The following is a 12,092-nucleotide window of genomic DNA, read 5'->3' as shown; positions in this document are numbered from 1 at the left end:
GTATGTGTCAAAGTACAGCAATCAGTAAGTGCTGTTGTGAATGTGAAATGAGACAATGGCTGTCAAGTCATTTTCCCACAGAGATCAACAAGAAACTAACTAGACATGATGTTTGGTGTTTTTTAGGTCCATGATACAGGGCCCCTTTGGAAGTATGATGCTAACTTAGACCCATTCAGAGAAAAATGCAATATATTCCATGATGACTTAAACCCAGCTGTACAGCTGTATCCCATAACTCATATGAATAAGGATGCAATAAAAAGTCTTGCACATCACCACTTTAATGCAATAATCACATCACTCCACACCCAAAATGATTATGTAAGATCTATAAAATTGAGCCTGTGGGCCTTGTGCAAGTATGTATGAAAAATCACTCTAAAAAAATAAAAACTTTGACTGTGATTTACTTGTAAACATAAAAGCTGATTCTTGGAAGTCTTGTCCACATATGTGTGAAGAAATTAATCTGTGGTGTTCCCTGACCTCCTGACTTGACCCCCCTCTGAATCAGATGAAGGTGATCCATTCAATAACAAGCGCCCACTCCTGATTACTTTTGAACTGTGGTTTGTGTATTGAGATTAACTTTGATGCCACTGAAAAGGGACAGGAGGCATTACTTCCTACATAGATCAGGACCAAATAAGAAAATCACAAGCTTAAAAGAGCATGTCTTGTCACAGAACTACATTAAGAATCTTAAGTACACTTTGAGAGGCACACCCTTTAAGTTATTTGAATTTGTATCTTTGGATTAATTCATCACATTTACTGCTATACCACTAAAATATACTCAGTATGAGGTATTTGTGCATGTGCACAAATCCCTAATGCATAGTGAACTGGTGTACAGCCGTGCAGAATGGCTTCCATCAGTTGTTGAAGTATGTAGATAATAGATTTATTGCTAAATAATGCAAAATAAAATTAAATTTGACAGGAGATTGTTGGATAAAGCAGGAAAAAAATCATTTGTGTTATCAAGTTAAAACTGCAGCCTTTGTGAGGCTTTAACCTGGTGAGGAAATGGCAGTTTCCCACTGTCTCTCTTTGAAGGCTAAAGGTTACTGCTTCATCCATTCCAAAGCGGATAAATGTTTTCACTGCCGATGTGTATTGAGCATGCAGATTCCATTAAAAACCCTTTAAAGAGACCTGCGGCCGCTCCACCGTCCCAGGTGTGATGCCTTCACGCCTCCACCGGCCTGCAGACGTCTGAAGCTGCTGCGCGGCCGCTGCAGTGCCAGCCGGCACTAATGGCTGCCCCATTCACACATACGGCCAGCACCACCTTTGATCGCAGGGGGATTTAACCCAAGCGAGCGCACAGGTCTCAAACTCAGTCAGTCGCAGGAGGTAACAGTTGAGGATCATGTCTTCAGTTCATGGGAATATGCGCGTCGGGGATCTGAATCATTTCCAGATGTATCACGAAGGATCTCTGCAGATGAGCAGCATGGTGAACTCAGGTGGGTGCCTGGCATCGCTGTGCGTAATTTACGCACAAGACCAGCGTCACGTTTCTGAGATTCCTGCTTCTCTAACGGTATTAATTTAACAGTGTGTACGTTTCCTTTTCAGATTATGGAGCGTCGGACGTTGCAGACTACTACAGCTCTGCAAACTCTGTGCAGAGGGCGGACAAATGCGTGGCAATACTGACCCACAGGAGGAAGAGGACCAACTTCACCCAGCAGCAAATTGAGGTGCTGGAGAAAGTTTACTCTGACACTAAATATCCTGACATCTACCTGCGGGAGAGACTGGAGGCTCTGACCGGCCTACCGGAGTCCAGAATTCAGGTAATGTAGTATCTTAAATCCCACCTCAGACTATTCAATGCGTAATTTACGCACAAGTCCACAAGTCGGTTAATCCAAAATGATGCTATGATGTTTGTATCAATAGGAGTTTACCTGTGCTCACGTTCATTTCTTTCCCTACAAATTTCAGGTGTGGTTTCAGAACAGAAGGGCCAAGTCTCGTCGCCAAGTTGGCTCATCAGTGTCCAAGAAGGTCGCCAACCCGCCAGCAGCTGGCCCCTTCAGCCAAATCAAGAGCAGGATGGGCGCAGAGAAAGGTAATTCAGAAAGCCGTAGATTTTTTTCCCCTCCACCAACAATAATTTTTAGTCCTGCCATTTAATTCAAATTAATCACAGGACTATGGCAATTTGCTACTGAAGACACTGGTTTTAAAGCCACCAAAATTTTATTTAAGATGCTTGAAAACTGCTACTTAATCCACTGTAGGCAATGTGTGAAAGGGCAAGAGAGAGATCATTTCAGAAGCAATTCAGTAATTGTTTGCTTTTTTCCTCTTTTAGTTTATGACAGCAATCATGGAGCTGAGGCACACAGGATAGGAGGTTTTGGACTGGAAGACAGTTTCAGACCTACAATGCACCATAACACAGAGGATGCTCACAGAACCAGTATACCCACCAAACCCAGCAGCTATGAACACACATTCGTCTCCTGCATCTACGACAAGGAGGGAACCAGAGTGAAACCTGAGCAGATGCAACGGCACGAGCTGAGTGTTAATGTCCCATGCTGCAATGTCCATCTGTATCCCAAAGACAATGAGCACCACGCCAAGCTCGAAGCGCACATGACTGACAACCGGGATCCAAAGGTTCTGGTGGAGTACGACAATTTCCCACCAAACAAGACCATTGGACCAGAGATGAAAGTCGTGATTCCTCCCATTCCGACCCAGAATAACTTCAGCAGGTCGTCACCAAAGGACAACGGATGCCAAGTCCAGTATCCACATGTGAGGGCCACAGGAGACAGGTTCAGTCACTTCTCCCCAATCCACGCCACTGAGGCACAGGACTTTACCGACTCGGACTCTGACTGGGAAAACGAGGCCATGGCTGGCTTTGGTGGTTTTATGTGATGTACCATAAGAGTCAATGTAAAGAAAGCAACATGTATCATAAGAGCCCATGTAAAAAGAAAGCTACACGTATCTGAAGAGGCCATATACAGTTGGTTGTTTGTGTAAAATGAAAATTTGTATTTATTATAAAATAGTAATAAAACTTTGTGATTGTGAAAATGAAAACTCAACATGTTAATAAAGACTACGAATTTAGAATACTGCTTTGCAATATGATGTTTAATATAAAAAGACAGAAACATTTATATACAATTGCCCTGAGGCACTCTCATATACAACTTTACAAAACTGAAAAAGGAGATTCTCTAGGAAAAAACAGTTGACTCGAATTTTTAGAGGTTACATCAGAGATGCAGGCTTAGTGTGGGGGTTGCAGCAACAGCCATGCCAAATATGGAAATGCTCAGATCATCTTAGGGAGTAAAAGGCATCAAAACCCCAGAGTTCTCCTTTATAAAAATACCAAAATCTCTTTTCAGTGCACACAAAATTATAAAAGCCATTTCTGAATACACAGCAGAAATGTCGACAATAGACCTAATAATCAGAGATATTGTACAATTATCTACAATAAACAATTTTATAAAACATTCTTTAGCCTCCCTGTGCTTACCATCAGTGGAGCAACAGAACACAACACTTACAGGAGGAAACTTCAGAGATAGCAAAATATTGTTTCATAACCATACTCACCTACTCAAAAATAAATAAATATGGACTATAAAAACTGTAAGAATGATGTTTGGCACATGAAACCAATAAATAACCATTGAGAGTTTAGAGATGTGGATTTGTGGCAAAAGATTTAAGATTCTTTCAGGTTTGTGTTCAGTTGGGTGCAACAACATTCTCATACAATAAAATGGGTGGGTAAAATACCTATGACATCCTCCCTCCCGTCAGCACAAAAATTCTGTGCATCTGAATTCAGACTGCATGGCGGTGGTCCACAACATCCACGGGAGCTTTTTGTTTGCAGTCTTTTAACAGTTCAGGCGAAAGCACCATCTCAAAGGACGATATTAAAATGGCCCGCACCTGTGTGTGCATGCACCTGCGTGTGGTGTGGATGATGCAGGTACTCAGACTGCATTGGTGTTGTTGGCAGCAAATGCATGCAGGTTGCCCAGCTGACTAAGGCCACTCTGGATGTGTGCCACGTGAATCTCGACATTATTCTGGAAGCAGCTGGAAATGCAGAGAAGACAAGGGTTTAAGAAATGTACAGAACCACGAGGGTGACTGAAAGGCGACTGGTAGTGACACTGAGTGTATCGTGGCTAAGCAAAAGAAGTTAGAAACACTGCAGGGTCTCTTTACCTGAGGTTGGAGGGATCGATAGATGCCTTGATGTCATTAAGGGAGTCTGTTAGAGACTTAAACTCAAATGAATTCAGGTCTCCTCCATCTGCGAGACACTGTAACAAATCAGGCAAAAATTCAAAGATTATTGGATGAGGTTATGGAAGTATTAGTCCATCATTTAAATATTCTTCAGTGTTCTTCAAACTTATTAGCGCATTGATGTTGCTGCCAAATTGCCGAGCTCTCTGCCATAAAAAAATATGCTGCAATATGAACCCATCAAAAACAGGAGAGACTAACACACTGCGTGCATCCACTGTCCTCCTGACATCATGTATGTTAGGACATCTGTGAGCTGGAATTAGCAGAGGCAGCAGCTCAGTGTTTGTTTATCCTCTACCTTGATCTGTAGCAGCAGAGCCGTGAGGCGGGAGATGAGATGTGTGAAGCTGGGGTTTGTCACACTCTGCTGTCCGTCCTTCGTCGCGTTGCTCAGCTGCACCATCTGCTGGGCCTCATCTTCACAACGCCGCCGCAGCTCCGTGGGATGGTCAGCTGGAACCATTCCCTGATCTGGAGCAAGCTGGACGGACACATGGGTGATTCACATTTTAAACAAGGCTCTGTTGGTTCGTTTTTTTGTTTTTTTTTCAGATTCAGGACTGAGGAGGATGTGAGAGGCTAGAAATATCAGAGGAGGGTATGAAATATCTCAGGTACTTTTCCTGTACTATGCTTCAGCAGCAGTAAATATTTATGGGACTGTGGTGTATCTATTGACTTACCTCACAGCAGAACTGCTGAACTTCATGAAGCACCTTGTTGAGATCCTTATTGAGCTGTTCAAGCTCAAGCACTGTGGTAGCATATCGCTTCTGGAAGTCAAGGTCAATAGGCATCGAGTACGACTTCTGAACACAAAAGCACAACCATAGTTTTAGTTAGGCTGGATGTGTGCATCGCAGAAAACATTCCATAGGTTTGAAACATCTTTCATTTTTAAATTGTGATGATTGTACCAGTTTCTCTGCCTCTGTGTTCATTTCTTTCAAGTGCTTGATGTGTTCTTTTTTGATCATGAGGATCTTGGACAGCCTTGTCTAGTCACAGAAAAAAACAAAGCAAACAATTTGTTACCACAAAGTGTTATACAGTTTTAGGATGTTAGATTTTAGTATTTGACTAGAAGTACTTACCACTTGGACAAGGAACTTGACAGGAAATCCTCCCAGAGTATCTCCCTCAGCACCAGGCAGTTTGTTCCTCCATGGTGATTGGTTAATAAGAGGGTCATTGTCCTGTTATTGCAAAAAATGGACGTGAAGTAACTTGTATTCAGAGGCAATCTAGAGGAGATTTGCAATTATTCTGAAGTCTGATGGGTAGTATGATGCCCACTATTTAAGTATTGACGTGCTGTCAAGTATTTAACTTCTTTTAATCTATTTTCTTAAGAATAAAGCTCAAACTGAGTCATGACAGAAAGTGAGTAGCAGATAACACAAGAAGTAATTTTAACGTTCGCAGATTTTGTTAAGTTCTTTTTTTCTATGATGACACTGGATGAACTGCCCTTGTACTAAAAACCACTGACTAACACTTCCAAATATACTTTTGCATGCACACATTTACAGCCTGCTTGTACTTGATATGTTCAACAAAACAAACTAGGAATTATTGGCTGCCCAGTCAAGTAGATGCTGTAGCAGATAAACCCACTCACAAACACAGCAGAATTAAGCAGTGTCGAATATCATTAACAACTGTTTGGTAAGGGGACATATTGTGATCATGCAGCACATGCACATCTGGCATTAGATGTTGGTTCACAGTACCATGAGGACAGGAGTGGTAGCGGACGGGTACGACCCTCTAGGTGGAGTCATGAGGTTCTGCATGTAGCGTGTTGTCCGATGCTTCTGGGCAAAGGCTGAAATGGGCATAGTCTCATTGGGCTCATTGCTCTGGAAAACACAAACACCAGGTGTATTATATAAAATTTGATGAAATTCTTTTAGGGCAGGAATTTCTTGTTTTATACTTCCTTTTCTGACACAGCATTTCTAATTTGAATTGAAGTACAAGTGGTAAAAACTGACCATGCTGTTATCTTAGCAAGGCAGCAGACAAATCTTACCAGGACTTCGTAGTCAGGCACAGTGTGTGTTCCCAGGCCACTGCGGTCAAAGGTGACGCGATATGTGGCAGCGCTGGTGTCCACTGCGTCGATCTGCCCTGTGAACAACCCATCATGGACGCCTCGGAGTCGAGCTGTGGAACAAAAAGGAAACAAAATCAGAAATGGTAATATCATACAGATCCACGTGGGACACCCTGACTTGCATTGTTTGTTTCGAGGCTTTGAATTTATTTATCAGCTAATCAACATGAAGCTATAAGGTCGCTGTATTTATGGTGTTGCTTTGTGGGTTATGTGACTGCAATGATAACAACCTAACATAAAACCAGGGCTGTGTGGTCATTTCAGTCACCTACCAGTGACTTTGGTTCCTATGATAAGTGGCAGGGGGATTTCATCTGGAAGATCTTTGCAGTTTGACACGTCAGACAGTTTTCTTTGTTGCAGCAGGCGCATTTTCTGCCTCTTCTGCCTCAGTGCTGTCCGCTCCTCTGCAAAGAATGCTGACGAACACCTGGATGGGACAACAAAGCATAGTGCTCCTTTAAAGCCTGTCTGAAGAAACACCATTATAAAAGATACAGACAGACAACACTTTCACATACTTTAAAACGTCTGACAAAAATGCAGGTAAACATGAACGAAAACTATGAGTAGAGGCACAGAGCTTAAAGACTGCAGCATACCGTCGAGGCTTTCCCATCAGTCTCCTGATTGTTCCCCACTCAACTCTTGTCAACTTTCTTGTTTTCAAGTTGGGAAAAGACTCCTTGAGACACAGGCAGAATTCATTGTCACCCTCAAAGAGAGGCCTGAAAAAGAAAATTAAGTTAAAAAAAAACCTTTGGGGTGGAGAGAAATACACAACATAATATAATACAAGCTTGTCCAACAAACATTTCCAATTCTTGACTGGGAAAATCCAAATTGCCTCCCATTTGCAGCTGATGTTTCAAACCATGTTCTGTGTAATTACAGATGAACAAAAATCTTAATCTTTGTTAAAGCATCTCAGAATTTACATCAATTCATAATTGTTGTCTACTAAATGTGACAGTGACACTTTACCTGTCAATATTGGAATAGAACCATTCATAGATGCACCACTTGTGAGCTTTGGGTAGCTTGAGGAGGTTTCTTAATCTCAGCCCTATTTTCTGGGATGCCTTCTTATCTGGTGTCACCACATTAGAAAATTTCTGTAAAGAAAAACATTAAAACAACTGTCATTCCACATACAGGTACATATATGTATGTATGTATACATAAAATAAATTAAAGAAAGGCCTTTAGCAATTCTCATTTTTCTTCCACCACGCACAACAGCTGCAAAGATTTACCACAAATGACTCACTCACAGACGCATCAGTAACTTCCTGTTCCCATCATTAAAATCATTATAACAAAGGAGAGGCTGAGGTAGGCACTCGAGTTTTATTCCATACCACAGCCTGTTACTTTCATTAAACAAATAAGATGGGACACTCTGTGCTCTTTTAAAAAACTAGTTATGCAAAGACAAACAAAACACTCTCAAAACCTGTGGCTTCACATTAAACGCACATTAAAACACAGGAAGACTTGAGTAAAAACGCAGATTAAGAGATAACTACATGTTGGCTCCAGTTCATCTTCTATGAACAGTAAATGTCTTTTCCTCGTGTAAGATAAAATAACTAGACAATACCATTTTGTGCTTACTTATGCCAAGCAAGAGAGCTGCTGTTCGCTGACAGGAGAGCTCAGAGTTTATCCTTTAAACTTTTGGGACTAAAAAGTTGATTTATCTTCACTCTTGCTTCCCAGCCTGTCTGCAGCTGTGAGGCGGCAAGGTTCTGACCTGCACTGTGGGGTATCTTTAATTAGACTCTCTGTCCTTGTTGACTGGAGAGAAAAAGTACATTACTTAATGAATGTATAGAGAGAGAGAGGAAAGTAAGAGGAGCTAGAGGAAAACAGAAAGAACTGGTATCTCTGGTAAGAGCTGAGTTAAGTCAGAGGCTGAACTAAACACAAACAAACGACCACACAAACAGACACAGAGACACACACGGTGCCTATTGATGCTTACTAGCTTACAGCTAATGTACAGGTATTGTGTTTTGGGTGAACAAACACATGCACACTTGCATTTATGTGAGAGCAATGTGAATAAACACTCATGATCCTGCAGTCAAACTTTTAAATTAGTCAAATTTCCGCTGTTGAATACTTCCTGTAGAGCACCCCGGCTCTCACATAGCTCAGGTATAATCACAAGGCGATGTCTAGTCACTATTAATCACTTTCATGGTGTGTAGTGGTCACCTGCGGTGTGGTGGTGACCCTTTGGCTCCTCCGAGGGGATCTGGAAGGGAGACGCTGCTGGGGCTGTTCATCCTCCTCCCGAAACAAACGGCTCCTCTTTGAGCTCCGCGTGGGCTGGAAGGACAAATGTGGGCTGGCGTTTATGAATAGTGCTAATAATGCGCCGGGTGCAAATACTTGTGCGCATTATTCTTGCAAATCAATTTAATGTCCAGTGTGTGTGTGTGTGTGTGTGGGGGGGGGGGGTAATGAAAGCAACCCTTCAGCTACACCTGCTTCAGACAACATGTATCAAGCATATTCAGTATGTATTCTGGCAAACATGTGCATGTTTTTTTTTTTTGTTTGTTTTTTTTTTTTTTAGGGAGCTCTCAGCTTTGCATTTAACCCCCTAGATTGGTAACATGCCATTATGACACAAGTTTCTGGTGAGACGAAAATATCCAGGTTTCCAGAAGGGTCCTGAACAATGCCACTAACATTCAAAAAGACTGACTACCACCTTATTTCAGTGCAAAATGAAATACAATTATAGGTTTTCACCAGACCATGTATAGACCAGCTGCATGTGAAATGCATATTCCTCCCAAATCTGCATTTCCACATCACGCTGGTGTGAAAAAGAGTAATGAAGCAATAGATTAAGCTTATCAGCTGGAAAAGACAGTTGCACAGAAAACAATTAACTGCAGCTGATAAGATTATCAATGGACAGTGACCATATAATCAACATCAGCAACACTTTCATATCAAACAAGGATCCCTTAATTACTGAGTAACAATGTCATCTACTTATTTATTTTAAATTAGTCCTACTACAAACAAAATGCATAAATTCAGACTATGTCACTAATGTGCAGTTTCTAATCCTATACTAGAAAATAACAAGTCGATTCTTAACATAGTTTCAAACCAGTGGAGGTTTCTGAGCCAAAAGGAGATGAAACATGTATATATGAGGGTCGCAGCTTAAAAATATTTCACATGTATTTTTCTCCATGCTGTAATCAGGCATGAGGATGGATAGAATTTCTAACTAATATACAGTACAATGCAATTCAACACATTTTCCCTGCAAATATTGTTATGTGAAGTTAGTCATGTTTTCCTGCAATTTTACTTTTCACAATGTCTGAATTGTGCAGACTCCACCCTATGCTAACTTGTGAGAGGTCTGTGTTTGTGTTGTACTTCACTGCATCATATTAACTAATTTTTCATTCAATGTTTTTTAGCTTAGCATTCATTATAAAGTGTATAACAGAAGCTCCTCTATTGCTACCTCTTCACGGTTTTTAAGACTCACAAACTAACACCGTGTCTCTTACAGTGTCCATTGTGAGGGAGGAATGTCTTCCCCTGGTGTTGTGAGCTCTTGGGAAGCTGTTCTTTTCATTCAGAGTGTTGGACAAACTCCCTTCTGTTAAAACAAAACAAGATGCATATATTCAAAATAGTGTAAAAACACCCAATACAAGACCCCAGTGAGTCCTACCCTTTATCATATATCAGGCTGAAAGCTATTCTTAAATCCCACAGGTTGTTAATTAATTTTCCACTTCCAAACGAGACTGGAATAGATATGAAATGAAAAGTCTAAAAACACAAAACGTTTATCTTATATGGGGACAAAACAGCCGTGAAAGCAATTATAGGACAATTAGTTCCACTGTGCCCCAGACTGCATCAGTCGCAAATGTAGGGCACTGTAGGTTGTCAATGTAAGCTTGACATTATGTCACACAGACATCTAATCCAATGAAGGATTTAAGATGGTTTTTTTTTTGTTTTTTTTTTACCACTTTTAATCAGGAAATTTATGGCATTAGTCTGCTACATGCAGACAAGATCAAATCACACCAGAATTATCTGCATTGGCCAATTATGCTTAGGCATACAAGGAATTTGACTCCTGTTTCCAGTAGTTGCCAGTTTACTTACACACAGTGCCAAGAACAAATGTACACAAAGATGACAGCTAAAAATACTGCCCACATACCTTTAAGACTGACAAGTGCCTCTGCTGAAGAGCCTGAGGAGGACAAATTGAGATACATCAATTTAAAGTCACACAATAATGGCGTTAGAAAACATATAGTAGACAACAATAAAATGCAGTAAATATTTAGCAAAACATGTCGCTGTGATTAAAAAGGTAATTAGGCCATGCTCTGTAATTTTCGGTTAATATGATATAATTATTACATCTATCAAAGAAGTCGTCTGCACATAACTGTCATCCACGAAGCTGTCCTTTAAACTCTCAAAGCAGCCAGACAGGTTAAATGAAGATAGATATAGCTAGCGCAGTCAGTTAGGCCCTAACCCCCAATTTGAGCTGTCAACCACGGGCATAACATCAGCTGGACAGATCATATCAACGAAATGAGCTAAACGAGCTAACGTTACACTGTGTTAAAAGCCGGAGATAACATTTAGTTACATTAACTACGCTCACATCGACCCAAAATGACCACTTCAGCAGTTAATAGCCAAATAACTTCGCTAGTTTCCCTTCACCAGCTTGTCAAAATTATATACAACGCGTGACCATGTAACGTTAACCAGCGCTAACGAACGTTAAATAGAAGGAAGGTGTCACGGAAGACTAAAACAACTATGCCCAGCAAAGCAGATAGCTAGAAGCTAGCGTATGTACTTTGGCGATAGAGACGTTACGGCAGTCCTTTTGTTATTGCTGCCTACGAACTAAGGCTAACAGACGTTAGCTCATAGCTAAGCTAACGTTATTTGTTTACCCAGTTAGGCTAAAGTAACTTGCTCAACTCCAACATTAGCTATGGTTAGCCTCTCCTGCTAACAAGCGTTAGCTGACTTGGAGAGACCGGTATCTCTTTGCTTCTATAAATGACTTTATGAACGCTGCCCAAAACGTACGATATTCATTACATGGACAACGATAGCAATTTAACACCAAATATTTATTTTATTACTACGGGACCGCTGCGTGGTTACAATACAAAACTCCTTGAATATGTGTTGTTACTCACTCTCGTCTAACAGCTGGTCCATCTCCGCCATCTTGAATTAGCCGCGCCGCTTTTTCAAAGACCTTGTCAAAATGCATTCTGGGTCGGGACGCTATCTGGAGGGCGATTTGAGAAATAAAAATCCTATAAATTACCAGTAATGGCTTTGTATTTAATATGCATAAATATACTTACATTCCATAATATAAATCAAAACTCTCGTACAAAATGTGAGGAGAAATGTTTGGAAAACAGTTGGGAAAAAATGGAAACCAGAATAGCCATTCAGCATCCCTCCATTGTTCCGTACAGCACTTCAGTTACTGATTTTTTTCTTGAATTTCCTTCATTGTTGGGAAAAGGGTGCTAGTGTTTCGTTAGTTTAAATGTTTTCCTCCAGGTACAATTTGTTTTTACCTGGAGGTCTACACAGCAGC

At 40.9% G+C, this 12,092-nt stretch overlaps 2 protein-coding genes across 2 annotated transcripts; one reads left to right on the top strand and one right to left on the bottom strand.

The window, feature by feature from the left end:
- Positions 1-1,378: 1,378 nt before the first annotated feature.
- mixl1 (Mix paired-like homeobox) lies at positions 1,379-2,910 on the top strand. The gene is made up of 4 exons (XM_041959303.1): positions 1,379-1,475; positions 1,588-1,808; positions 1,960-2,086; positions 2,333-2,910. The coding sequence occupies exons 1-4, from the start codon at positions 1,379-1,381 to the stop codon at positions 2,908-2,910; spliced, it is 1,023 nt and encodes a 340-aa protein (XP_041815237.1).
- A 216-nt stretch (positions 2,911-3,126) lies between these two features.
- On the bottom strand, positions 3,127-11,716 carry lin9 (lin-9 DREAM MuvB core complex component). Its single transcript, XM_041958395.1, has 15 exons — positions 11,677-11,716; positions 10,665-10,697; positions 9,994-10,085; positions 8,666-8,779; positions 7,427-7,557; positions 7,045-7,170; positions 6,715-6,872; positions 6,356-6,489; positions 6,054-6,182; positions 5,415-5,516; positions 5,238-5,318; positions 5,004-5,129; positions 4,619-4,801; positions 4,234-4,331; positions 3,127-4,101 (listed from the first exon to the last, which is right to left on the bottom strand). The coding sequence occupies exons 1-15, from the start codon at positions 11,705-11,707 to the stop codon at positions 3,996-3,998; spliced, it is 1,644 nt and encodes a 547-aa protein (XP_041814329.1). The 5' UTR covers positions 11,708-11,716; the 3' UTR covers positions 3,127-3,995.
- Between the last annotated feature and the right edge of the window lie 376 nt (positions 11,717-12,092).

Source organism: Chelmon rostratus, chromosome 18 (genome assembly GCF_017976325.1).
Source record: "Chelmon rostratus isolate fCheRos1 chromosome 18, fCheRos1.pri, whole genome shotgun sequence".
NCBI lineage: Eukaryota > Metazoa > Chordata > Actinopteri > Chaetodontiformes > Chaetodontidae > Chelmon > Chelmon rostratus.
Note: the sequence above shows the minus strand (reverse complement) of the source record. Positions and strands in the feature narration are given on the sequence as shown.

What these genes read in the sequence shown, in the direction of transcription:
- mixl1 (XM_041959303.1), top strand. Translation starts at nt 1,379, where the DNA reads ATGTCTTCAGTTCATGGGAATATGCGCGTCGGGGATCTGAATCATTTC. An exon ending in GAGCAGCATGGTGAACTCAG is followed by an intron (nt 1,476 to 1,587) that starts GTGGGTGCCTGG and finishes TTTCCTTTTCAG; the next exon opens with ATTATGGAGCGTCGGACGTT. An exon ending in CAGGATGGGCGCAGAGAAAG is followed by an intron (nt 2,087 to 2,332) that starts GTAATTCAGAAA and finishes TTCCTCTTTTAG; the next exon opens with TTTATGACAGCAATCATGGA.
- lin9 (XM_041958395.1), bottom strand. Translation starts at nt 11,707, where the DNA reads ATGGCGGAGATGGACCAGCTGTTAGACGAGA. An exon ending in CTGATGGGAAAGCCTCGACG is followed by an intron (nt 6,873 to 7,044) that starts GTATGCTGCAGT and finishes TGTCCCATCCAG; the next exon opens with GTGTTCGTCAGCATTCTTTG. An exon ending in ACACAGAGGCAGAGAAACTG is followed by an intron (nt 5,130 to 5,237) that starts GTACAATCATCA and finishes TTTTGTGTTCAG; the next exon opens with AAGTCGTACTCGATGCCTAT.